This window comes from Physeter macrocephalus, chromosome 19 (assembly GCF_002837175.3).
Source record: "Physeter macrocephalus isolate SW-GA chromosome 19, ASM283717v5, whole genome shotgun sequence".
NCBI lineage: Eukaryota > Metazoa > Chordata > Mammalia > Artiodactyla > Physeteridae > Physeter > Physeter macrocephalus.
In genome coordinates, this window is record NC_041232.1 from 1,760,816 (window position 1) to 1,787,955 (window position 27,140).

The 27,140-nt window shown below is 54.7% G+C and overlaps 1 protein-coding gene across 6 annotated transcripts; it reads right to left on the reverse strand.

The window, feature by feature from the left end:
* Nucleotides 1-29: 29 nt before the first annotated feature.
* Nucleotides 30-26,305, reverse strand: KLHL22 (kelch like family member 22). Of its 6 annotated transcripts, XM_055080343.1 has the most exons (9): nucleotides 26,252-26,297; nucleotides 23,637-23,762; nucleotides 23,280-23,545; nucleotides 18,006-18,171; nucleotides 14,895-15,613; nucleotides 10,364-10,556; nucleotides 2,999-3,232; nucleotides 2,379-2,472; nucleotides 747-940 (listed from the first exon to the last, which is right to left on the reverse strand). In XM_055080343.1, exons 3-9 carry the CDS (start codon nucleotides 23,504-23,506, stop codon nucleotides 873-875), a joined length of 1,701 nt encoding a protein of 566 aa, XP_054936318.1. In that variant the 5' UTR covers nucleotides 23,507-23,545; nucleotides 23,637-23,762; nucleotides 26,252-26,297; the 3' UTR covers nucleotides 747-872. The 6 variants fall into 6 exon arrangements, with proteins under 6 accessions (XP_028335888.1, XP_023976524.1, XP_054936317.1 ...); XM_028480087.2 differs by lacking the exon at nucleotides 2,379-2,472 and having other exon boundaries at nucleotides 30-940; XM_055080345.1 differs by lacking the exon at nucleotides 23,637-23,762 and having other exon boundaries at nucleotides 26,252-26,305.
* Nucleotides 26,306-27,140: the final 835 nt, after the last annotated feature.

Sequence of the window (27,140 nt, forward strand, 5' to 3'; positions counted from 1 at the left end):
GCCATGGCCAAAGGAAAGCAATGCACACCTCTTGTAAGATGATTTATTTCATTTATCAACAACATGGGGTCCGAAAAGCCCAGCTACAGGGCATCATTTTATCACAGAATCAGCCTCAGGCAACCTGATGGATCTCTCTCCCCCTCCGGCCCCGGGAGCTGCTGGGCAGGCGATGGGCTCAGCCCGCCCCCTCCCTGCCAACGAGAGGTACAAGATGTGCCCTGGCCCCCTCACCAGGGGCCAGTCCCCAGGTCCCTTGGGAGAAGGGCACCCTCTCGGCCCAGTAGGGACCAGAACCAGGGAGCAGGGAGACCAGGACAGCTGGTGGCGGCACAGCCCGTCCCTGCTGAGGAGGAGAGAGCCCGGTGAACTTCAGGGGAGCGAGCCCTTCCCGAAGGTTTCCCACTGTGGGGTGATCCACAGCCACAGGTCTGCAGGGCCCCAAAAATACCTGCCAATGGGAGGTGACGGGAGGGAAGGCCGCTGCCAGCCTGGGGTCAAGTGCTCCAGGGCAAAGTGCTGTTGGGGGAGCTGGGAGCTACCACCCCCCCACACCCCCACCTGGCCTGGGACCCTAGTCCTCACTGGAGTTGTCGAACTCCTCCCAGTCAGACACACTCATCACCTCAGAGGCGAAGTCCGGGTCGGCCTGGCTGCGGTCAGGCGTCCCGCGGGGCGGCTCAAGGAGCAAGGACCGCGGAAGGGTGAGCACGCAGGCCGCCAGGCCCGAAATGGAGTTGTCCAGCTGCGGGCCCTCCTCCCAGCAGTCCTTCTCCACGTCATAGATGTGCACATAGCCAGTGCGGCTGCCCCGGTTGTGCGAGCGGCCACCCAGCACGTAGATCCTGTTGTCTAGCACAGCGATGCCGGGCTCACCGTGCCCCGCTGGGAGTGGGCAGACAGATGACCACTGCCCAGACTTGCAGCTGTAGCAGGCCACCTGCAAGGCAAGGCCCCAGGCTCACACAAGGCTGAGGGACGCAGTGGGGCTGTGGGCAAACGCACCCCCCAGAGGAAGGGCTCGGGCCAGGCTGATGCTCTGTCCCCTATCCTGGCCCCTCAGCCCCACAGGCTGTGGCCCCAGGCGTGTGGGTGTCTCCCAGTTGGCCTGGGGGTGCCAGCTCACTCCCCTCCACCACTGAAGCTGAAGACTCAGACCCCATGTGCACCCAGCAATGGGGGAGGTGCAGATAAAATAAGGAAACAGGTGCTTGCTAACTCATGATGACCATCAACATTCTCTTGGGGGATCCCTGGCAGTCCAGTGGTTAGGACTCGGTGCTTTCACTGCTGGGGCCTGGGTTTGATGCCTGGTCAGGGAACTAAGATCCCACAAGCCATGCAGTGCAGCCAAAAAAAAAAAAAAAAAAAAAAAAAAAACAAAAAACACCTCTTCTCTTCAAAATTACTCCAAACAGTAAATAAATACATGGGAAAATGTTCAGCCTACCAGTAATCCAAGAAATGCAAAATAAAACATCAGGGACAAATTGCCAGCTGTTAACCAGCAGCCACTGGGGAAGAAAAGGCACAAGCCCGGGGCTGGTGGAGGCGTGGTGAAGCTGTCCTGCTGTGCACCTGTCTGACCAGCCAGCACAGCAACATGCAAAATTGTCAAGAGCCACTCAGACGCTACCCTCTGACTCGATGATCCCCTCCGGTTCTCCAGCTGTGAGAGGAGGAATGGCCTTCAAAGGAGCCTGTGCCCAGATCTTTGGGACTTGTATTACTTTACATGGCAAGAAGGACCCTACAGACTCATTAGGGTGGGGACATGGAGATGGGAGATTATCCTGGATTTTCGGGGTGACCCACCTAGTCACACAAGCCCTTGGAAACAGAAGGGAAGGTCTGAGGGGAAGCTGCCACTGCTGGCTTAGAAGAGGAAGGAGCCTGACCTGGGGAACGTGGAGTCTTTTAGAAGCCGAGAAGGGCTTCAGCCCACAGCAGCCAAGGAATTGGGACCTGAGTCCTACAACTACAGGGAACTGAACTCCACCAACACCCTAGGTGAGCAGGATGTGGATCCTCCCCAGGCCCCACAAAGGAAAGACCCCTGGATTGTCGTCTGGTGAGAGCCACAGACGTGTTAACACACTTCTGTTGATTTAAGTGGCTCAATTTTTGGTGATTTGTCCCGGCTGCAATAGAAAATGAAAACGCTAGAGCCCAATGGTTCTCAACACTGGAGGATCCCACCCAGGAACTTCCAACTCGGTGTCTGGGAGGGGCCAGAGAATCTGCATTTCTTATGAGTTCTCGTGTGATGTGGGTGCTGCTGGCCTGGGGACCACACTTAGAGAACCACTGCTCTCACCTCAGGAAATACCCCAAAATACCCAAAAGCTCTATAAAACAAATATTACTTGAAATGTTACCTGGAATAGCCACAACTTGACCAACCCAAACGTCACCAGTTTGACGGAATTCTGCACAGCCACTGGGTGTGGTGGGAGTGGGGTGGTCATCAAACTAGAAGACACGCCCACAACAAACTTGAGCCAGAAGCCAAATGGGATGATGCTCTTTGAGTACAATTAAGTGGAAACCACGCACAGGTAGGAGGGCTGAAGCTAGTGGCACAGGGCCAGGTTATGGGAGTTTTTCTTCACCCTTCTCCATTTTTTCAAAGCTCTGCAATGTGGTTACATTAACTTTATGTAATTAAAGTTTTTAATAATAATAAAGACAAGTGAAACTCTTCCGTGTGATAATCTAATGGTGGATACATGCCATCTGTCTAAACCCACAGAATGTGCATCACCAGGAGTGACCCCAGGCCAGTGTAGGGTCATCGGTTATAACAATGACACCCTCTGATGGATGCTGAGCCTTGGGAGGCCGTGGTGTGTGGGGGCCAAGGGCACACGGGAAATATTCCTGCTCAACTTGGCTGTGAGCCTAAAACTGCTCTAAAAAATAGTCTGTTACAAAGGAAAACCCCACACACGGCAATTTTTATCGGTGACAAGCGGAAGGTGGGCACCCCGCCGCTCACCTGGTGCACGTCCCTCCTGTAGCCCGCGTCGTTGTTGCTGCCCCCAACCACGTACAGCTTGTCCAGGAGGGTGGCCATGCCATGCCAGGCCCGCCGCACCGGCCCGTCAGCCAGCATGTGCCAGGTGTCGCTGCCCGGGTCGTAGCAGTGGGTCTCCTTCAGGTAGTCCTCCCCCCGGCGGCCGCACGTGATGTACATCTTCCCATCCAGTGAGGCACCCGCGTGGGCGTACACCTGTGGGCCGGGAGAACCGGGGGTGTGCGTGTGCGTGCGCGTGTGCGTGTGCAGCCCTGCCGACTTCCTCCTCACGGTCTGACTGGATCTTCGTTGGGCACACCGTCCTTGTCCCCCACCCGACCTCTTCCCAGTGGAAGATGATTCAGGGCCCTGAGGTGACGCTGGGCTTCTGCAAGAGGAAGAACAGAATCTCTGTCTTTCCCCTGCCCCTAAAGGTGACAGCTGCACGGGGACCCAAAGGAAATCGAAGCCTTGTCTTCAGTGAGGCCCTTGGTCGCCTCCACCTTTCCCCCACCCCCGACTCCACTTTCAACATCTACTTGTTTGGGGCTTCCGTGGGGGCGCAGTGGTTAAGAATCCGCCTGCCAATGCAGGGGACACTGGTTCAAGCCCTGGTCCGGGAAGATCCCACATGCCGCAGAGCAACTAAGCCTGTACACCACAACTACTAAGCCTGCGCTCTAGAGCCCGCGAGCCACAACTACTGAGCCCACACGCCACAACAACTGAAGCCTGCGCGCCTAGAGCCTGCGCTCCGTTAACAAGAGAAGCCACCGCAATGAGAAGCCCACGCACTGCAACGAAGACTAGCCCCAGCTCGCCTCAACTAGAGAAAGACTGGACACAGGAACGAAGACCCAACACAGCCAAAAATAAATAAATAAAAATAAATTTTAAAAAAAACCTGCTTGTTTGAAATTAACAGATAATATGACCTGATGAGCACAAAAGTGAGATGCAAAATCAAACAAACAGCAGTCTTTAGTTAACGGGAGAAAACTCACCCCCTACTTTGGATTTTGGTCCTCAACCTCACCCCTGCGTTCCACTGCACCCGGGAGGCACACCCTCTCTGCCCAGCCGGCCCCACTGCCTCCAGGCCCCCCCTCACAGCCCACAAGGGCCTCCTGCTGTGGCCCGTGTGCTCTAACGGCAGAGATATCCTGCAGGGCCGGGAAGCCCCAGGGCCTGTGTTACAGGGCTGGTCACTGACACCCAGGCTGTGGGTAGCACAGCAAGGGGCTGGAGAGGTGGATGGGGCAAAGGGCAGGGGACAGAGCAGTGGGCAGGAAACACACCATGGGGCTAGGTCTTCTCCCACCAATGGTGGGCATCTGGGGAGGTGTTTTTAACTAAAGTTTCCATTTTGAGGTAAGTGTAGATCCACATGTAACTGTAAGAAATACAACCACCCCGCATCCTTCACCCTGACTCCCCGGGGGACGAGCTTGTGGGCCTCAGCACAACATCACAGCCTGGGTGCTGACGTCGGCTCCATCAAGACACAGGACGTTTCTGTCTCCCTCTTTACAGTCACATCGACTCCCCACCCCCCAGTCCCTGGCAACCACCACCTGTTCCCCACATTGTTGTTTCCAAAGTGTGGCCTGAATCAGATCATGTGGTATGTCACCTCTGTGACAGGCTGCCCACGTCGATGTGCAGACCCAGAGTTCCTCTCCAAGTGATGCTCTGCACCGTGTACCTGCATGTTTGGAGAGCCTCTCGCCCGTGGAAGGACATCTGACTGGTCTCCAGTTTCTGGCTGTTACCAATAAATCTGTTCTAAGTATCTATGTTCAGAGAAGTTTTTGTTTCTCTGGGGTAAATGTCCAGGATGGCGACTGCTGGGTCACATGGCAGTTGGAAGTTAACTGCACCTAGTACTGTCACATTTGCCATTTCAGCCACTCGACAGGCAGTCTCCCCGCTGTGGCGTCCAGTCTGCATCCCCTAACTGCATGTCTACAACCTCCCCATTGAAGCGTCTCCTCCCGTCTTCTGCCTTCTTTCCAGCGGGTCCCTGTGTGTTTCCCAACAAGTTTTGAGGGTTCTTTACACATATTAGATCCTAGTCCTCTGCCAGGTTCTGGTTGCAAACATTTTCTCTCACGCTGCAGCTTCCTCTCATCCTCCTAACAGGGACTTTTGCAGAGCAAAGGTCTGCAATTTTGATGAAGTCCAATTTATCATTTTTTCTCTTTATGGGTCATGCTCTGGGGGTCAAGTCTAAGTACTCACTGCCTAGCCCCAGACCCCAAATATTTTCTTCTACTTTCTCTAAATGCTGTGGAGTTTTGTATTTTACATAAGTCCGTGCACCATTCTGAGTCAATTTTTGTGTAAGGTGAGACTTGGGTCCATGTCCATTTTCTTGCCTATAGATGTCCAGTTGCTCCAGTACCACTTGTGGAAAGGTAATCCTTCCTCCATTCAACTGCTTTTGCATCTTTGTCAAAACTCAGCTGGGCATGTTTCTGTGGGCCTATTTCTGAATTCTCATTCTGTGCCACTGATCTCCGGGTCTATCCCTCTGCCAACACCACAGTCATAATTACTGTATCGAGTATATATGTAGTAAGTCTTAAAACCAGGTAGATGGAGTCTTCCCACTTTATTCTTCTTGAAAGTTACTTGAAGTATTATAGATCCTTTGCCTTTCCATATAAATTCCAGAATCTCATCTATATCTACAAAAACTCTTGCTGGGATTTTCATAGGAACTGTGCTGTATACCATATATCAATTTGGGAAGAACTGACATCTTTGAGTCTTGGAATTCATAAACATGATATGTTTCTCCATTTACTTACATCTTCTTTTATTTCTTTCATCAGCACCTATACTTTTCAGCATATAAATCCTAAAAATGTTTTGTTGGATTTATACCTAAGCATTTCATTTCTGAGCAATTGTAAATGGTGTTGTATTTTTCAGTGTCAACATGTTCATTACTAGTATATAAAAATATAGTTGGTTTTTATACATTTATATCATATCCTGCAATCTTGCTAAACTCACTTATTAATGCAAGAATTTGGGGGGGTACATTTAGATTTTTTGACAATTTTGTCATCTGTAGAGTCAGTTTTATTTCTTCCTTTTCAACCTGCGTGCCTTTATTTTCTTTTCTTGCCTTATTTCACTGGCTACACCCTCCAGAACTGTGATAAGACTGGTGAGATAAGACATCTCTGCCCCGTTCCTTACCTTAGGAGAAAGCATTCCATTCAGTCCTCACCAGTAAGTATAACGTAGTGGTGGGAGTTTTGTAGATGCTCTTCATCATGTTGAGGTAATTCTTCTGTTATTTTTTTCTATTGTTACTTTGTGAGAGTTTGATCATGAATAGATGCAAAATATTATAAGATCCTATTTCTGCTCTGATATGATCATGTAGCTTTTAATATGGTGAATTACACTGACTGAATTTCAAATATGGAACCAGCCTTTGGTCATGAATTTCTTTTGTGGGGAGAGGAGCTTCTATTTGCTAATATTTAGTTAAGAACATTCATATATATGTGTATCTATGACAGACTTGTTCTTTTGCGGGGGGACAGTTTTATCTGGTTTTGGTATCAGGGTAATATTAACTTCAGAAGATGAACTGGGAAGTATTCCCCCTCTTCTATTTTCTGGGAAAAAAATCATGCAGAATTGGTATTAACTTTTCTTTTAACTTTGGTAAAATTCTCCAATTAAACTATCTAGGCCTGCAAATCATTTCCTTAACAAGTATAGGTCTATTCAAATTCTACTTAGTCTTGTGTGAGTCGTAGTAGGTTGTGTTTTTTGAGGAACTGGTCCATTTCATCTTAGTTGTCGAATTTACACACGTAGAGTTGTTCAGTATCCCCTTATTATCCTTTTGACGTTGGCAGGGTTTGCAGTAATGCTCCCGTTTCATTCTTGATATTTTAAATTGTCTTCTCTTTCTTCTTTGTCGGGCTTCCTAGAAGTTTGTCAATTTTATTGATCTTGTGGAAGACCTAGTTGTTTCACTGACTTTCTCTGTTTTTCTGCTTTTAACTTCATTGATTTCTGCTCTGGTATTTATTATTTCTTTTCTTCTTCTTGCTTTGGGTTTCACTCTGCTCTTATTTTTCTTTTTCTAGATTCTTGAGGGAGGAGCTTAGATTACTGATTTAAGATTTTTTTTCCTTCCCTAATGTATGCTTTTAGTGCTACAAATTTCCCTCTCAGCACAGCTTTAGCTGGGGTGCCACAAAATTTGACATGTTGTCTTTTCTTTTTTAAAAAAATAAAATATTTATTTACTTACTTGGCTGCATTGGGTCTTTTTTTTTTTTTTTGTCTGCGTTGGGTCTTTGTTGCTGAGCACGGGCTTTCTCTAGTTGTGGTGAGAGGGGGCTACTCTTTGTTGCGGTCTGCGGGCTTCTCACTGTGGTGGCTTCTCTCGTTGCGGAGCATGGGCTTCAGGAGTTGTGGCACGCGGGCTCAGTAGTTGTGGTGCATGGGCTTAGTTGCTCCGCAGCATGTGAGATCTTCCCGGATTAGGGCTCAAACCCATGTCCCTGCATTGGCAGGCAGATTATTAACCAATGTGCCACCAGGGAAGCCCTGCATTGGGTCTCAGTTGCAGCATGCAAGATCTTCGTTGTGGCACGTGGGATCTTTCGTTGCGGCGCCCAGGCTTCTTTCTAGTTGTGGTACATGGGATTAGTTGCCCCACGGCATGTGGGATCTTAGTTCCCCGACCAGGGATCAAACCCGAGTCCCCTGCACTGGAAGGTGGATTTTTAACCACTAGACCACCAGGGAAGTCCTGACATGCTGTCTTTTCATTTTCATTCAGATCAAGGTATCCTCAGGTCCCCAGAGCCCTAGCTGGTCTGCCATCTTCTTTCAACCTTTTTGAGTCTTCTGAGTTTGTTTTATACATAATGTCCAGAGTTCTGTGTTGTACTGAGCAGGAGGAACCAAGGACACATCTACTCTACCTTTCTGAAGGTGCAAGTTCTCTGGGAAGGTTTTTAAGTGAGCAGAGAAGGGCTTCTGCCGAGACCTCCTTCCTCTCCTCCAAAAGCATGGGATGGCCACGCTCAGGTCTGGGCCGTGCAGAAGAGAACCTCTGACTGGAGGACTCTGCCCGCTGCTGGGGCAGGGAGCTCTCAGTCCACTGGGGGCACATCAGTGACCAGTTCCTAAGGATGCCACGTGGGTGGGACCCTGAGAGATGGGAGGGAGGGGAGGGGTGGGGGGGGAGGGGGAGGGGGAGGGGGAGGGGGAGGGGGAGGGCCCACCCACCCCGCTACAGGCCCTGCAGACACCCTGAAGGCCTCTGCAGTGGCTGCACACCCACGTCTCCAGACCCATGGGGCCCCTGCCTCTCTGTGCCTCCTCTGGCATGGCACCGCCCCTGCTCCTGAGCTGATCACCCCGCCCATGGCCAGCACCGCCTATGTCCATCTCTAGGCTGACATCCCCGAGCCTGGCTTCCAACCGGATGTCCCCAGCATCTCATGTTTGTCACTTTCCAGATGGAGCCCCTCCTTTCCTGTTCACTCCCGAGCCCACCTGTGCTCTGGGGGAGCGGCCTAGCCACCACCCAGCTGCTCACACGGGTGGCCTGGGAGTCTCCATGGCCTCTCATCCCTAACCCATCAGCAAGTCTGGTCAGTTTACCTCCAAGCGACACGTCGAATATGCCTGTCTCCCTCGTCCCCCACAGCCTCCACCACAGCCCACACCACCCTCGCCTCTGTCCAGATCACCCAAGTGCCCTGGCCCTGCTCCCCTAACACCCTCTCTTCACATGCACTCCCCATGCTTCCCCTCTTCCTCCCGGCCTGGAAGGTCCTTCCTGCCTCTCCCAATGGCTGCCTGTCTTCCGTGGACCTGGTCTCACTGACATCTCCTCAGACGGACCCTCCCCAAACAGTCCAGCGAGGTCCATCCTGCCGGAGCCCCTCTTTAAGCACCGCTCAGCTCGGCCCTCACTGAACTCATCTGTTCAGTGGTTGAGAGTGGTTTCTCCCTCTAAGTTGCAAACACCATGGGAGGACCTTGGCCACTTTTTATCACCACTGGATCCCCAGGACTTGGTATCCAGAAGGTGCTTAATAAATAGCTGCTGAAGGAACGAACGGATGAAGAAAGTTAGGAACCTGGACACCAGGGAGAAGCTAGATGAAGGCTGAGGCTGCCCCTCTGTGGCTACGCTGAGAAGTGCAGCCTCCCCGCCATCCAGACAAAGAGCCCCTGGAGCCCCTCCCCTACTCCCCTCCAGGACAGAACTCAGGGTCCATCACTGCCCACTAGGTCTCAAGGACCCCTGGTCTTTCCCAAGAAAAACCTGCCCTCGTCTCCTGAACAGGCCAGGGAGTGCCCTCCAGAGGGGCTTCCTCCCCAAAGAGGCCAAGGAACAGGGGGAAGGCTGGCTTTCCCTGCCTGGGAGGAACTGCGGTGGGAGACCCTGGCCTTCCTTGGAGCCTTGCGGACTGTGGAGAGGAGCTGGGCCCGTCAGGGAGCCCCCTGGGCTCCCGAAGTTGGAGTCTAAGGCCCTGGGGCTCGGGAAAGGGTGAAAGGTAAGGAGGGGAGGGGAGGGGAGGGGAGGAAAGAGGGTCAGGGGGGCAGGAGCTCCTGCCAAGGCCTCGGGGCCAGTGCAGCGGAGCCCGGAGGAGAGACATCCTCTCTGCTGGGGGAGTCAGGGTGCCCAGCGGTGCTCACAGGCACTGGGACCCGGGGTGCAGCAGGGACCAGCAAGGCCCCCTGGTTTGGGGGCCAGGGTCTCAGCACCGCAAGCCTGTAAGGTGAGAGAGGTACCCCCCCCTTAAAGCATCACTTTTGCACAATGGACGTATTTTTCACATCTTCAAGCTGGAACAAACCGAAGTATTCTGTAGGAAACACATGATTAAAAAAAAAATGTAAAACATAACTTCTAAAGTGTTTCTGGCTTCTTGAAGGCCCCGTCCTTGGTGGGGGGTGTGGGGGGTGTGGGGGAGGTCTGAGGCCGCTGGGCCCTGCCTCTCGCATCCCTCAGGTTTGACAACATCTCTGGACTTGTTCCAGCTCATCTCAGCTGTGCTGAGGAAGAAGAGAAGGGGAAGGCTTCTGTCCACATTTGACCGCAGGGTTAAAGCAGCTACCCAGGGCCAAGGTGACGAGACCCAGATGGGGGTGGAATTCTGGGGAAGGAAGTCTCTCCCGAGGCGGCTGGCTCATTCTCAGGAGTCCCCGACCCCAATCTTAGGGCACAGTCCAAGGAGGGAAGAGGGCTCTGATCATCGGCCGGTTTCCGTGGCCGTGACTCCCGCTCCCTCCGCACAGCCCAGGAAGCAATGCAGCCGAAGAAGGGCCCCATGGGAGGGGTTTCCTTACCTCCCTCTTGAGCGGGGCCACGTAGGCCCAGGAGTTGGTGGCAGGGTCGTAGCGCTCCACAGTGGTCAGGTCATTGTGGTAGTCGCGGCCGGCCACCGCGTAGATGTACTTGCCCACGACGCACACGCACAGGTCAGCGTGCTCCTGCTGCAGCGACTGGATCTGGAACCATCGGTTGTGCCTGGGGTCGTACCTTGTGGGGACAGAGGACAGCATGTCACCGATCAGCCCCTCCCCCAGCGCCCCCTCCCCGAGCTTGGAGGGTGGGGCCCGGAGCCTCCTGGGTTTCTGCCCACAGCGCCAGGCCCTCTAGGTGTGACCTCACGGTGGTTTCTAAACCCTCCACTGTCCACCCCAAGCTGCCCAATGGCTGTTCCTACAGCCACCTCGATCTCACCTGTCTCACCTCAAAATCTCCATGGCCCCGCTCTCAATCAGGAACACCCCCAATTATGGCCTCTTGACTGGAAGACTGGGCACAACAGCCTCCAGGCCTCCAGCCAGTGCTCCCTCAAGCTGATTGCCAGGCTCCCATCACAGCCCTCCTGACCCCCGCCCCCCACTACCTGCGCATCTCCTGTGTGCAGTTCCCGCCCTCCCCAGCGGGATTCCAGGACAGAGGCCCACGAGGAGGGGAGGGGAGAGCAGCTCACCTCTGCTGAGCCCAGCACCATCACCAAAGCTCGCTCGCCTAACGTCGGGCCACCTCCACGCCCCTTTCAAGGGGACGCAGCTGTCCCCGTCACAGACCTGCCTTCACCTCACCCCATCAACCTCCGTAAAAGAGTCTAACCCCCATGCAACAGCTTCCTCTATGCCCCCAGCATGAACCTGCTCCTCCCCCCAGCCCTGCCCTCTCCTGCCTCCAGAGGGCTTCACTTTTCAGACCGGTCTTCTCGGCCATTCCAGGACGGCCCAAGGCCACCCCACGTTCTCTTCTCACACTGCTAATGCCCATTGCCACCTCAAGCCAGCTGCTCACTGGTCCCACGTGGACCCCCGGGCTCCCTACATCCCACCCCTCGCTCACCAGCCAAGCCCCTGCTCACACCCAAATCCTCACATGCCTGAGCCCAGCAGCTGAGGCCCTTCAAAGCCCAGACTCAGCCCCTGCTCCAGGCTGGCCCCCTACCCCATCTCTCCAGGCCCCAGGCCTGGCACCCTGCTGGGCATGAGGCCAGTGTGCTGAGTGGACACAGGTGACCACAGAGCCTCGAGGGCCAGGGCCCGTGAGCCCGAGGCCCCAAGCCCACTCCTCCCCTACCGTGTCCACCCTTCCCCTGGCTCCACGCCAACCCCCCCCCCAACTCCGGCACCACTGGCAGCTGAGTGCTGGCCTCTGGAGCCCCCTCACTCCGTGGCCCCTGCACACTTAGAGCCTCTCTCTGATAAGTGTTTATTTCTCCACCATAAGACCAGCTCCGAAGCACAGTTTTCTTTGGCCTGTGCCAGACGCCATTTCAGCTTTCACCCCCAAAACAAGTTAAGTGCACTCGACAGCGGCTTCTTCCCGCCGCAGCCCCTCCCTGCCAGCCGAGAATACAGGAAATGGGCCGAAGGGAGAGAGAGGACAGGCACCTGGGCCACACGGACCCAGGTCTGGGCACATCTGGCCATCAGTTTTACTGTGCCGACGTTCACTCAGCTCCACACCCAACGGGGTTATGCTGCCTGCCTAGAAAAGCTACCATGAGGGATCATGAGGGTCAAATCACGTGACAAGGGTTCCTTAAAGGACCGTGGTCCATGTTTGTGTTCCCAGACCTGGTGGCGCACCTGGCTCAGGGCAGATCACGCACTGTCTGCTCAGGGAAGGGAAGGAGGGGTGAGATCACCAGCAGTGGAATCAGTCCCTCAACAAACATCACTGCCCCCAACGTGGACCAGCCATGGCTCTTGGCGCTGGCACCCAGGGTCCCCCTTTCCACTGTAGGTTGGGAAACAGGCCAAAGGGAGCAGAGTAGCCAAGTCTCCACATAAGGACAGGTGCCAGGGAGGAGAAGTGACAGAAGGAGAGAGCAGGGCCGGGAGGGTGCCTGAGAATGAGTGACCGACCGGGCCCTGCCAGGTGGAGGTCCAGCAGGGACAGGCAGCCCAGGGCAGGAAGGCGCCTCCCACAGCCTTCCTGTGCACAAGGCTTGTTCACATTTCACATGCATCTCTTCTGCCCCATTTTCACCAGGGAGATGAGTCCCTCCAGATGCTTCCTCTGGCCTCCTGCCCTCACAGCTCCCTGGGCTGGGTTCAGCTGGATTTGCGGTGTCAGTTAAGGAAACACACACACATACACAAACACATACATACAGATATCACACATCAATAATTCAGACATAACCACAGTTTTGCTGATTTCTTATCTCTCCACCATGTTCTGTATCCCAGATTTCCCTCTTTATTGGTTTAATTTTCCACTTTGTCAGAATAAGTCCTCAAGTAATATTTTTTTCCTATTAGAAATAAACTAAACTATTGCATATAAGGATTCAAATCCTTCAGTCACTTTAATGCTGACTCTGGACCATCCTACTGCAAACACAGAGGCGAAACCTAGGGTTGGCATGAGAATGTTCTGAGGCCTTATTATACTTATTGATTGCTCTCCCGTATTTCCATGACTTAAGCCTTCCCATGACTATTGATGAAGTCCATTACAGCTAGAAACATTTTTTGAAACATATTCTAAAATATTAATAGTCATGAAAACGCCTAAGGACAAAAACAAGTTATCACTCTATGTAGGGTCGGGGCATCTGGCAACATGGACTGGCCACCACCGGGTAGGGGTGCAGAGCTGCAGCTGTGGGAAGGTGCCCTAGCCACGTGGGCGACACAGACGCAATCAAGGAAAGAAAAGAGAAGTGTCATAGCTCGGAGGCAACGTGCTCCGAGAGAGCTACTTTTTCACACGCTACAACCTGTTAAGTCCCTAACTCCTCAAAACACAAATGCTAATTTACTGCAAAGTCTTGTTTTCTTATATTCTGACAGCCTGTAGACTCTAAGAGCAGTGAACTCAGAGGAAAGGGCAAAGAACCAGACTCTTAACTCAAATTAAGATCCACCTGGCAGTGTCAAGAGTCCACCAGGAGATGAACAAAACTTTCACTCTGTAGAGATGAGACCCCGGGGTCTCCCCACAGCTCACCAGCTGCTCCGCACCGCAGCCTGCCCGGCAGGTCTCCCTGACCCCACCTGCCACGGTGACCCAACCTCCGACTGGAGTCTGAGGCTGTGGTTGTCAATCACAGAGGCTGACACCAGCACCTTCCAGAGTTCTGGTGGGTCTCACAGTACACGTTCACAAAAGGGAAACAGACCAGGTTTGAGAGACAGACGTCAGCAGCTCATGACAGGACAGACTCTGGAGAGTCTGCTTTGAAGATCTGGCCTTGGCCCTCCAGCTGGAAGTGGCAGCCCTTCAAGACCTGGCAGGAGGGAGGCCTGAACCTGGGGACCGCCACCACTGCCCCGCCCCCCCAAGGACGCGTCAGGTCAGGGAGACGATGAAGGCATGGTTTCCTCCCTTCTGAACTGGGCCCCCTCCCGTTTGACTACAAAGAGCTGCCAAGCTCTGGGTCTCACCAGTTTGACAAAAGTGATCACTTCCTGGGGTAGGGGGAGCAGAGGAGGCCGACAGACAGGGGTCTCCTCCTGGCTTGGGGTCCCCAGGCTCCCATCCAAGGGGCACGGCCAGGCCTGACCCCACCCCCAAGATGAAGCAGGAACAGGAATGCAGTTGGTTTCAGCTCACCGCTGCCAGAAACAGCTGGCAACCCCTCTCTCTCTGCAGTGACATCTTTCAGCTTGTGGGGGGCAGAAACTTCCCCCAGGCACTGGACCCTAAGATCAAACCAAAGGACAGGGGAGGGGGCCCTGGAAACCTCCTGGAAGTGGAGATTGTGGGGATTTGCCCCACTTCCCTTGCTCTGACCAATGAAATGGATTTGTGGGATCCCAGCCTCGCAGACTGACAGAAACCACGGCCTCCCCTGGGGCCTCACACCCAGCACACGGCTGATGACAGGGCCTGGGGGGTGGGGGGTGGGGGGGATTTGGTCTGAGGTTCAGCACTGCCTGTGGGCCTTCTCTGCCCCCAAGGCTGAGGACTGTGCACTCAGGGGAGCAGGGCAACAGGAAGCCACCCTCCACCAGAAGCCTGTGCAGTTACGAGAGCAGAGCTAAGTGGATAGGCGAGGGGAAGCTGGGACCAGGGGTGTGAGAGCAGAGACAGGCAAGGTGGCCATGCTCCCAGGCCTGGTCCCCTCCTTCCTGCCGCAACACCCCCTCCCAGCCCCTCACCCACAAGACGGTGGGGTGTGCTGAGGGGTGAGGAGGTTTCTGAGGAGGAGGGACAAGAGCGGGAGGAGGCATCATGGGCCCCCTTCCTCATCTCGCCACCGTCCATGTTCTCCCCATCAACCTGCGCCCACAGAACGGGCGCAGACCTGTTCAAGAGGCTGACTGCGTTGGCTGGTGGCACGTGCCTGGCAGAAGCCACCCTCTGGGCAGCCGCCCGGCCGAGAGCCCCTACCTCCAGCAGCGGGACTCGGCGCGGAAGCCCTGGACATTGTTGTCCCCTCCAATCAGGTACACGAAGTTGTTGAGCACGGCGATGCCCTGGTTGGACATGCGGGGCGCCAGGGAGGCGGTGAAGTGCTTCCACTCCCCCAGCAGCGGGTTCAGGTACTTGGCCTGGTCGCTGAGGACAGTGGACGGCGTGGAGTGGATACCCCCAAAGCCCACGACACACTGGAAGTCTGAGCGTAGCTCGGTTTGTGGGCCCTGCAGGCTGGGCTGAAGGCTCTCGTTCCGGTGGTACATGAGGGCTTCAGCCACCGTGTCCCTCAGGGGGCTGGGGTCCAGCTTGTCGTGCAGCTGCTGCAGGACTTCGGCTTCCATGAGGGGGAAGCGCACGGTCTCCAGGAGCTTGGGCGGCTCATGCAGCGGGAGCCGGTCAGCCTGCACCTGCTCCGGAGGGTAGTGGTAGAGCAGGGCGCCCTCATACACCTCCGTCTCGCAGGACACCTCTAAGCGGTTGCTGCTCAGGAGGGCATAGACCTTCTCCAGGGGCAGCTGGCGGTACTTGTCAGTCCGCGAGAAGGCCACGAAGTTCTTGAGGATGTAGGCGTCCAGCTGCTCGATCAGGCGGCTCAGGTCAAAGAGCTCGGCCAGCCGGTAGACGTCAAGGATGTTGTCCTCATCCACCCAGGGCGTGAGGAAGTCACAGCAAAAGTGGATGATCTCGGGGATCTGTGAACAGAACACACACATTCAAGCCCAGGCAAAGCGTCTGGGTGCGGGACCTAGCGCGGGTGGGGCTCACAGGCTCCACTGGCCCCACTCCCCGCCACACTGGACATGCCCGGGGCTCACAGCACTAAGTCTGGGCTTGGAGGTGGACTCTGAGCCTCAGCCTCCTCATCTGTAAAACAGGGATGACGTGTCGAGGAACCACCTGACACAGGGCGGACCCCGACACATGCCAGCTGCCTTTTGAATCAAAAGCATGGGATCTCGAGAGAAGTGGAAGCAGCAGGACAGCCACCACGCCGCGGGGCAAGGACACCCTGCGATTAGGTAACCAAAGAACCCAGGAGGCAAGGCAAGGGCCCGGGAAGGCTGCTCAGGGGCTGCTAAGTTCTGCAGGAAAACTGGATTTTAGAATTTCTCAAAATGGGAATTCCCCTCTTATCCAGCACCATCAACAAATTCATTACATGTAGACTAATTCTGCTGGAATTTGAAGCTTATTAATAAATGTTTAAAGTCTTTTTATTTTTTCTGGTTCTAGACATTTGGTGCTTGCCAGGTGACATGCTGAAGGCTGAATGGAAACCTGCAAAGTGCCAGGCGTGTGTCTCTCCCACCAGGAACATCCCCATCATGCTGCTTCCTTAGGTCCTGAGAGTCTTCAATCGACCATCCATTTCCTCCCAAGCAGGTGCTTCTGCTTGGCCTCTTCTGCCTAAAATATTACCTCTGACCTCTCAGAGGCCAGGAGCTGAGCACCAGGCTCTGGGTGGAAGGTGAGGGCTGACAGCCCTGAGTGGGCCTGAGGAGCAGCTCCTGAGAATCAGGGACTGTCTTGCCCTCCCTGGCAAGGTCAAGGTCCCTCATCCTTGTCTCAGCGCAGGGACCTCTGGCAGAGAATCTCACCAAGGAATTGCCCGGCCTGCCCGTGCAGGAGGCCCACAAGAGGCCCAGAGAAGGGAACTCATTTGCTCGGGGTGACCCAGTGGATACGGTCTCACCGACACTCAGATCCACGTCCCTGGGGATACCACAAAGGGCACAGCACATGGGGGACAGGCCACCAACAGCCACTGGCTACATGAACAAACATGACCTGGTGGGCCTGTGGACTTGGAACTGTTACGCCAAGTAAAACTTCTTTAAAAACAACATTGCGGGGCTTCCCTGGTGGCACTATGGTTAAGAATCCGCCTGCCAATGCAGGGGACATGGGTTCAAGCCCTGGATGCCGCGGAGCAACTAAGTCCGTGAGCCACAACTACTGAGCTTGTGCTCTAGAGCCCGGGAGCCACAACTATTGAGCCCACGTGCCACAACTACTGAAGCTCGTGTGCCTAGAGCCCGTGCTCCGCAACAAGGGAAGCCATCGCAGTGAGAAGCCTGCACACCGCAACAAAGAGTAGCCTCCGCTCACCGCAACTAGAGAAAGCCCGTGCGCAGCAAGGAAGACCTAATGCAGCCAAAAATAAATAAATTTATAAAAAACAAACAAACAACAACATTGCATAGAAGCCCGGTATGTTAAAAATAAAACAAAACCAAGCCGGGCTGCCCCAAGCACCAGCCATGGCTCTGCCTTGAAGTCTGAGGGGAGGCAGCAGGTCTCTGAGCCAGCGGGTGGCAGAGGGAGAAGGGTGGGTTTGAGGAGGTGGTTTGGGGTTGGTGTGCGCGATGGATGCAGCAGAAGGCAGAGCCCAGCTGGGAGGAAGAAACGGAGAGAAGAAGGCCGGGACAGAGGTGAGGGCAGGGAAACAGAGAACACGGTCACATTCACAAGGACAACTCGTCCAGACATGGACCCAGAGGACGAAGGTGGACACAGAGGAGAGCCGGGCGCTGGCAGAGTGGCTGTGGGATACACAGTGCAGGGAGCAAGGCAGTGTGCGGTGTGCTGGGGGGCGCAACGCCGACAGCGAGCACTGGGGGAGAGGTTCTGGGGGCGGCTGGCTACTGGAGGTAAGTGTGGTACCCAGAGCAGCAATGAGGGGACAGGACATGGGGACAGAGAAACTCTCTGAGTAAAAGAGGGAACTTCTCCTGCATGAAGGCCTCCCTGGCTCAGCTCCACCTGCCCACCCGCCACTGAGGGTAAAGGCACAGAGCTACTGGGGCCCCGCCATGCAGGGAGCCTCCAGACACCCCCAAACAGGCTGCTTTTCCTACTGCCCCAGACGTGCTCTGACCTCATAAAAGGTCAAGATAAGGAACTCGGCATAAGATATCGTTCCCGTTTCAGGACACAAGGGAAAAGCTGTCTTCTGAGCCAAACGAGGAGCCTGCCAACACTCTGGAGAGCAAAGGGCTCACCCCCCACCCTCACACCACTGCCCAGTGGGCACCCGGGACCCGCCTGGGCCTGGCTCTGCCTGCCTCAGACCAGGAGCCTCACCTGAAGCTGGCAGGCAGCAACCAGCGTCTCCTGGACGTTGCTCAGGCTGAGTTCCAGCTCGGACGTGTAAATGAAATGCAGGATTTGGCACATGGCATTGTAGGATACGCCGTGGATCAGGACTTCTTCCTGCTCCATCTCCTTCAGCCCCCCAGCAAACATGCCTCTGCAAAGGGAAGAAAGGAGATGGCAGGGTTACACCCGTTAGGACGCCAGCCCAGGCCGCAGAGGAGGGGCACCCGGAAGCGCCCACAGCTCCTGACCAAGCTTGGCAGCTGTTCTGGAAACGTCCATCTAACGTGCCCCAGGAGCCGCACGTGAGCCTCTGAGGGCAGGACCACGTCCAGCGCGCTTTCTGTTGTGTCCACCCGTGCAACTCCTGGGCCACAGCCGCAGCCCAGGACACGCGGTGAAAGGATAAATGAATGGGAAACAAACAGTAAAAGTCCTCCGCTCAGCAGCTCCGTACCCAGCAGCCACTAAATGCCAGGAACCATGCACAGAGCCAATGCGACAACAGTGAAGTGAAGCGGCAGGATCCCTACGTGCATGGAGTTAATGCCAGAGGACAGACACGAAGACACAGGGCACTTCTGGTGGTGGAATCACTGTCAAGGACCACAACAGGGCATCTGACCGAGGAGTGCCCGGCGCAGGAGAAGAGTGGGTGGAGTGCGATGGCAGAAGGGCCCACGATGAGGAAGGGCCCAGGGCCAGGAAGAGTTTGCAGGCAGGCAGGCAGCCAGGCAGCCAGGCAGGCAGGGCGAGGAGGAAGAGGCAGGAGGTGAGCCTGGGCCAGGTCCTGCTACCCCCGGGGCAGGGTAGGGTCTGGACCAAAACCAAGGCAAATGAGGTGCTGTCGGTGAGTCGTACACAGGCCTGAGCAGAGGAACTTCAGATCCTGGGCTCCTTGGCCAGAGTGGAGAGGCTGGAGCAGAGGCAGGGAGGCTCCTGCAGGGCTGGGGAGGCCACACGGCTGAGGAGCTGTAGTAGAGACCACCCTGGGGCCGAGAGGAGAGAACAAGCAATGGAGGGAACCCAGGTGAGCACAGGAGGAACCCAGGCTGGGCAGGAAGGGACTTGGCGGGACCGGAGTGAGAGAGGGCAGTGAGAGCCCCATCGTGACTGCAACACTGTGGGCGCCCCAGGGCATCCCAGTAGGGGTGTCAGTTAGGTGTTTGGAGGGAGGAGGTTGGCAGTCAGGGGAGGAATCTGGGCTGAAATATGACAGCAACACGGAGGTGACAGAGTGGCTATTGTTACATTTTATATCACACACACACACACACACACACACACACACACACACACTCACTCACTCTCTCTCTCTCTCTCTCCCTCTCCCTCCTCCTCCTCTCCTCTCTCTCTCTCTCTCTCTCTCTCTCTCTCTCGACCTAAATTACACGAAAGGGTGCTCTGGTCACCAGCCCCCCTCCAAGGGTGGCACTATCCCCAGAGGCAGTGCCCGCGCCTTAATCCCCACCTGGTTTCGACTTCACAGGACACCTTGGAAACGGCCCCGATCATCCATACACACAGCGCTGCCCCTCTCTGTAAAGGCGATCACAAATGATTTAACCGTTCCTGCCGGGGTCCACCTGGGTTACTTCTAATCTCCCGTTATTTCTCCCAGTGGATGGCTTCGCGCCCATGAGCTGTTGCTCATGTGAACGCCAGGATTAATTTCAGGAGAGCAACAGCTGGGTCAAAGAGTTTCATACACACGCACTTGGATGGCACTGCCCACGGCCTGTCAGGTAGCGCCACCAGTGCGCGGGGAGCCTGCCCCCCACATCCTCAGAACCAGAGGAAGACGCCGCTCTACCTGCCAGGAGGCGAGGGAGAAATCTTGTAAACAATGGGACAGAGGTTCTCTTCACAGGTTTAACAGCTGTTTCTATATTCTGTTCCCAACAGTCCAGATGCTTTGCCCATTTTCTGTTAGACACTATCTTGTCAATTTAAAGAAACTGGAACCTCCGTGCATCGGTGGTGGGCATGTAAATTAGTGCAGCTGCTGTGGAACAGTATGGGGTTCCTCAAAAAATGAAAAACAATTACAGAATGTGATCCAGGGAATTCTCTGGTGGCACAGTGGTTAAGAACCTGCCTGCCAATGCAGGGGACACGGGTTTGAGCCCTGGTCTGGGAAGATCCCACATGCCACGGAGCAACTAAGCCCGTGAGCCACAACTACTGAGCCTGTGCTCTAAAGCCCACATGCCACAACTACTGAAGCCCGCGCATCTAGAGCCCATGCTCTGCAACAAGAGAAGCCGCCGCAATGAGAAGCCCGCGCACCACCACAAAGAGGAGCCCCCACTCACTGCCAACTAGAGAAAGCCTGCAAGCAGCAACAACGACCCAGCGCAGCCAAAAACAAATAAATAAATAAATTTATTTTTTAAAAAATTAACACTACTGATCTGTACACTTAAAAATGGTTAAGATGGTAAATTCTATAGGGTTTTTTTTTTTTTTTTTTTTTTTTAAAGGATGTTCACCAAGTCCCCAGCAGGCGGGCACAGATAGCACAGACCACAAAGAGAACCCGGGCCAACTCTACTGCCAGGATGTCATAACCAGATTGTCACAAGGTGCCAATGAGCTGCCTTGGATATGAGATGGGGAGAACATTTCCTGTGCCAGTTTGTACCAGCCCCCAACCCCTCTTCCAAACCTTTGAGGTCAGGTGTGTTTCAGAATTCAGAACGTTTCACCTGGAGAAACCGTTATCTGTGCCACATATGATGTCACGCTGCCCCCCATAGGGTCTGAATCAAATCCAAACACCTCAATATTTCCAAACCAAAATGTACAAAGACCCATGCTAAGTTGGACACATATAAAAGTACCCTCGTATCAGTTCAGGGCGAGTTTCGTGGTTTAATGAATTTCTGCCAAACTTAGACTTTTAAAAAGCTGGCAATGTAGGAGAATCCAACTTCTGCCTCCCCCTTCAAAGATCAATGACTGGACAGACTGGACAGCTATCCACAAACAAAAGAGCTCCGGGAGGGACTTCCCTGGTGGTCCAGTGGGTGAGACTCCACGCTCCCAATGCAGGGAGCCTGGGTTCGAGCCCTGGTTAGGGAACTAGATCCCACGTGCCACAACTAAGATCCCGCATGCCACAACTAAGATCCGGCACAGCATGCATGCATGAATAAATAAATAAATAAATAAATAAAACAGAAAAACCAGCTCCAGGAGACTTCCAGAGGACACCTAACAAGTTTTAGCAACATATTAAAACAAAACAAAACAACTTTGAGTATCAGAGCTTTGAGGTTTGAGTATTATGAACTAGGATTTGCAAGGGAAAACAGTGTGGATGATAAGGAACGTTTATAAATGGTTACCACGGGGGTGAGGTGGGAGGGCAGGGATAAAGTGGTGCTTTCCACGATTACCTATTCCAGCAGCATTTCAGCTGTGGCAGTGGATGCTGGATGTGACCACATGCCTGCTGACCTGTCTGTAGATGGCCACACGCCAGGTTGCCTCAGGCTGATTAGGGCCTCGCACTGGAAGAGAGGTTTCCTAACACGGAACCAACTGTCCTTCCACAAACAAGGCCCAGCAGGTGGGGGTCTACTGCTCCACGTGCCCAGGTCTCACTGAGCATTTCACACACTCTGATTCATAAGGAACTACAGCTTTCCGTGTGTTGGCTGGACACCGCTCAGCACCTGGCAGACACCCCACAGGGTGTCCCCTACAGGGCCCAGCCATGGGCCCACTGCCCTCCAAAGCCCTTCCTTCCACCCCTGCCGACATCAGATATCTTCACCAGCCTCACTGGGAAAAACCCTTCATCATTTCAACCTGAGTCAATAACTGAAATGAAAAATAAGGAAGTAAACCCGCTAAAGCTTGGGAATCATCATTTCATATGCACATACCAGAGATGAGTCTGGGCTCTCCCTGGTCCCAGTGGGAGGGGGTGTCATCCTGCACAGTGACCGGGCCTGAGAGGGGAACACCCCCCAGGACAGGCCCACTGGAAGCGGCTTCCAAAGGGCCAGGAATCGCTCCTGGAGGATGTGGGAAGACACAGGAGGTTTCCACCAAGAAGGGAGAGGTGGCGCCAGTAACTGTCCTTTAGGAAGAGGACCGTGACTGTGACAGTGACAGGATGGTCTGCGTGGGGAGAGGAGCTCCACCTGAAGGGCTTTGACAGTGTGTCCAGGAGGCCCTAAGCCAGGAGGACTCCAGTGCTTGAACTTCTGGGCCCTGAGGCCTCCCACAACTCTGCCCTGCCCACTGCCCTGTCTTCTCAAAGCTTGTAAAAGCTGAATCCCCATGAACTGAACGGACACTGTTGTCCCTGGACATGTTTGCTCTAAGGCACCACTAACCACTGGGTCACCCTCTCCATAAACTCCTTCTGGAGAACAGGAAGCACTTAACCATAAAGAAATATTTTGCTCATTAGTTCCTAAAGTTAAAAGATGAGAACTACAAATGAGCCTTGAAGACAAAAGAACTGAACAGAATGGGAGACAGAATAGAGGGTCTCAGGTCTCAAGTGGGATGGTGGCACCAGCTCTGCCCAATGTGCTCAGGGCTGGGCTGGCGTCACGTAGGAGGTCTTGAGAAACTCAGGGAACACAGAACCCACAGGGAGGGTGGGAGGCCGAGGCCCAAGGGATGAGGAGGTGAGAGCAAGAGGTGGATGGCCAGGTGAGGGCGCGAACGGAGTGACTCCACATCACGTAGCTGTGTGGACAACATGCATACGGTACTGACCACCTGCCTCGGCCCCCACAGAGGTCCCTGGGCCCGTATGGGCTTCCTGACGGTTTTACAAGAACACTGGGTGCGGCTGAAAAGTCTAAGGCATAAAGCATCGTAATGTCTTTTAAAAAAGGTGTGTGTTACAAAGGCAGTGAAAGCAAATGAGGCAAAATGGTAACAACTAGTGTCCAGGTGTTTGTGATACTATTCTTTTCAACGTTTCCATAGGTTTGAAAGTTTTTAAAATGAGATGATGGGAAGCCAGAGTAAAGTAGAAAGAAAATCTGTTTCATACCAAGATACTGTACTTATAGTAGAAAATTCATTCTAGAAAATACAATATTATAAATAAAGCCAAACATACCGCCTTTAAAAGAAAAAAAAGGGAGCACATGACCCAGAGATGGGGCAGCTGAGAGACAAACAGACCCCGAGCCCCCTCTGCCTGCACAGCGAGAAGCGGGAGAAGCCCGGGGTGCCAAGGCATCCACCTGGTGGAGCCAGCATCCCTGCTACCTTATTACGCAGACTCACCTGAAGTAATCACAGGATGCAGCCAGCAGGATGCGATGGGCCTCGATGTGCCTCCCCTCCACCACCAGGACCACGTCGAAGAGGATGCCGCTGTTCCGCAGAGCCAGCAGCCCCCGGAGCAGCGCCTGAGAGTGCTGTGCGCTCCGGTAGGTGTTGCTGACACAGTGCGGGTGGGAGGGCTGTGCCGGCAACTTGCAGAGCTGGGCGAACTCCTGCTCCTCCGCCATCCTGACCACCGCTCCCAACCTCAGCACCACGGCTGTCAGCTGCCAAGACACAGGGGCGAGGAATGAGCCTAGGAGGCAGCGCCGGATGTGCAGGGCTGGCCAGCTGCTCGGGTCCTTCCCTCCTGCTCACCTGTGCTTTCCCCGTGGTCTCAAACGTCTAATTCCCTCTCCCCTCCCACTGCTGTCCAAACTCGGGGCCTTCTTCCTCTTGACCTGTGTCCCTTCATTGCCAAGATTCTCCTTTCCATTTTATCTGCTTCAGCATCGCCATGAAACAAAAGGGTTCTAGAGACAGACTGACCCAGGCAGGAAACCCAGCCCCACGGTGGACTCAGTGTGGTGAACCGGAGTGTCAAGCCCCTCAGCTGAGAAAAGGGGACTACAAGCACCCAGCCCCTTGGGGCATTCTCAAATTTCCTAAAGGACGAACACAAAACACCAGCACAGACCAGGTTCTCAAGGGCTCTTCCTCTCTTCTACTGGGAAAGAACACTGGGTCCCCTCCCCCAACAGGAATGGATGCATAAAAAAGACAACAGGCCTAGGTGGTGGTACAGGGGAGGGTTCCAGGCCCTACCTTCTTTTACCGAGATTTTGAGTAAAGCACTGTAACTTCAAGTAAATTTGGTACATTCAAGATTGTCTGCCTCGTCTTTTAAATTCAAGCTTAACTTCTAATAACTGAGTCAATATGTTCAAAAAAATGCAAACTGATTTGAACAGGAGCCTCAGAAACCCCATGAGTAAAACCAGCTACTGCAAACACATTTTGGCCAAGCACTCCAAGCCAACCACAAGTGACTGTGGACAGCTGGCTGCTCCAGGTCAGGGGGCAGCCAGTCCAGCACCGAGCTGTGGGGTCGAGCTGTGCACTCTCCAGGCCACAGCACTGCCAGCCAGCGGACCACTTGCCACATCTTCCTTCCCCACCTCACGTTCCTCCACTATCCCCTCCCCAAATGTGCTTCTTTTTCAATCCCCTACTGGACCCTTGAAAGAAAAAATGAAAAATAGACTCTACTATAAAACAAAAAGGTATACTATATTATGAAACTTAAATCTCCCTCCCACTTATGCTCCCTAACCAGATCCTCTCCCAGAGGAAGCTATTCTACTTTCCCGTCACCCTTCCAGGTAGCACCTATGCATTTGCAGGCAGAGCTGTAGAACAAAATTTCCCCCTTTTTATTAGCTTTTACACATGATAACCTCGTATCCTACCTACAGTCCATTGTATGTATAACCATATTTTATTTAACCAATCCTTTTCAGAGAGACATTTGGGTTTCCTTCAATTGTTTGCTGTTGCCAACAGTTTTGCACTGAAAGTCACTGAGATCTGCCATATTACGTAGCAGTTAAATGAGGAACATTTACTAGATATAGAACTGCTGGATCATCTTAATTTGAATGTGCAGTTGACATTTCAATAGATATTTCCAAATTGCCTTCCATAGAGGTCGTACCAATTTATTCTCCACAGGCAAAGTATGAGAACCGGATTGCAACTACTGTCTAGCACACCAATAGTGTTGTTAGTCTTTTTTTAATCTTTGCTGACTTAGATGAAAAACACCATTTCACAGTGTAACTTCGTTTTGGTAATTCATAAAATTTCAAAAAATAAAATATTAAGTGGAATGCTGCACATCTTTTGCGATTCCCTTCCCATGCCTGTTTTTCTGAAATAAAAAATGTTCTTGGGGGCTCACTCTCTGGCACCCTCGACCTCCTATTCATTTTACCCAGGTTCCTCTATGATGAAGCCCTTCCCTAGATTAACTACCCTCGGCCCCATAACGTCCCCGATTCTAGTCATGGCAAGCAAGGCCCTGCGTTCAGTGCTGTTCAGTTCAGAGCTTTGGAGGTAGCAGGAAGGAGGCTTTATGTCCCAAGTAGATACAAACTGAAGGACGTAAAATGAATTTTCATGAATTCATGGATGACAGAGTCGGAAACATCTCTGAACAATGTTCAACTCAACACAATTTACTGAGTAGGCACCCTCAGTCCTCTGCAGGGCCCCAAACAAACAGTGTCTGCCCTCCATGAAGCCCAGTCTCTGGAAGCACGAAGCAAGGTCTGCAACAAAGGGAAAGGGGGTCCCACTTCCCAGGGGACGGCCCGCTTCGGGTGCGGATAGGATGCGTTCTGGACCATCGCGGCGCGGAGGCCGGAGCGGGGCAGGGACGCGCCCGGGCGGAAGGCGCTGGGCTCGGGGCCGGGGCGGGAGTGGGCAGACCAGCGGCCGGCGCTCCGGGCCAAGGCGTCGCACTGACAGCGCGGCCGCCGGGTCCGTCGGGGTCCGTCCAGGTCCGTCTGTGCAGCAAGCGGGAGCCGAGCCTGGGCCGGCTGAGGGGCCGAGGCTGGCACGCCGGGGTCCAAGGTCGCGCCAGGGGGACGGCGCCCGACCGGCCGCCTGTTGCAGGGCCGACGGCGCAGTGCCGGGGCCGCGGCACCGAAGGACGCGCGCGGACCCGCGGGGGCGACAGGCCCACCCGAGGGCCGGACGCCGGCGTCTCCGCGGCCCCTCAGCTGCGACCCCGCCGCGCCCGGGGGTCCCGCCCGCCGCCCCCGCCACGTCAGGCAGCGGGCTCGCCTCAGGCCGCCACCCCCACCCCGGCCCTGTCCGCGACCGACCCGCGCCCCAGCCCGCGTCCTCCCGCGCCCGCGTCCCGCGCGCCCGGCCCGAGCCCGGCCCCGGCCCCGCGCTGAGATGCCCGCCGCACCGCGCTTGCCACTCACCTGGCACCGCCGCACGCTGAGGCCGCACTCGTGGAGGCGGGGCGGGGCGCGCGAGGCGGGGCCTCGGGCGTCACGTGGCCGCACTGCGCAGACGCCGGACGAACGCGGGTGGAGGCGGGGCGGAGGGCGGGGCCCTGGCAGGGGCGGGGCGGGGCGGAGGAGGGCGGGGGCCTGGCGGAGGTGGGGGCTGAGCGGAGGGCGGGGCGCGGGTGAAGGCCAGACTCCCTGGAGGCTGAGTCTCCGCGCGCTTCCCGACCCCGGCGCCGGGCGCGGCAGAACGCAAAAAGAATGAGGACGTGAAGGAGAACGTGAAGGAATGCGTTCTGGCGAGGGTGGGGCCCTGTAAATCCATTTCCTCTTTCCTCCCCTCGGTCCCTCCCTCGCAGTCCCCTGAGTCGCCCGCCCCCTGCTGGATGCTGGCAGGGACATAAAACACCGCCAGTGTGAACAGGTGTTTTCCTGTTTATCGAGGTTGTGGAGTAAATCCTCTCCCCAGCCCGCAGCCGGGTCCCACCACTCCAGCCGGCGGCTCTTGCGTTCATTTTTCTCCGCCTCACCCCCAGAGGACCCCATCCTCCGAGGCTCATGGGTGATGGCCGCGTCCGGAGGGTGGGGAGCTGTGGAGGAGCATGTGGCTGGGGATGGCTCGAGGTTAAAAAGAACGGTGAGCGAACGTGGAAGAGGGAGAAAGTAAGTGAAAGAGAAGCACTGTCCTGGCTGAGCATAGACAGCTGCGTGTGGCTCCAAAGAGGACTCGGAGACAGGGCCAGCCGAGGAGCGGAGGTTCCCAATGGGAGAGGGCTTCCAGGAGGGCTTTACGGAGGTGGTAACCCTCCAGCTGTGTAACAGAGGAGGACTTTTGGGGAGCGGGAAAGTATTCCAAGAAGGG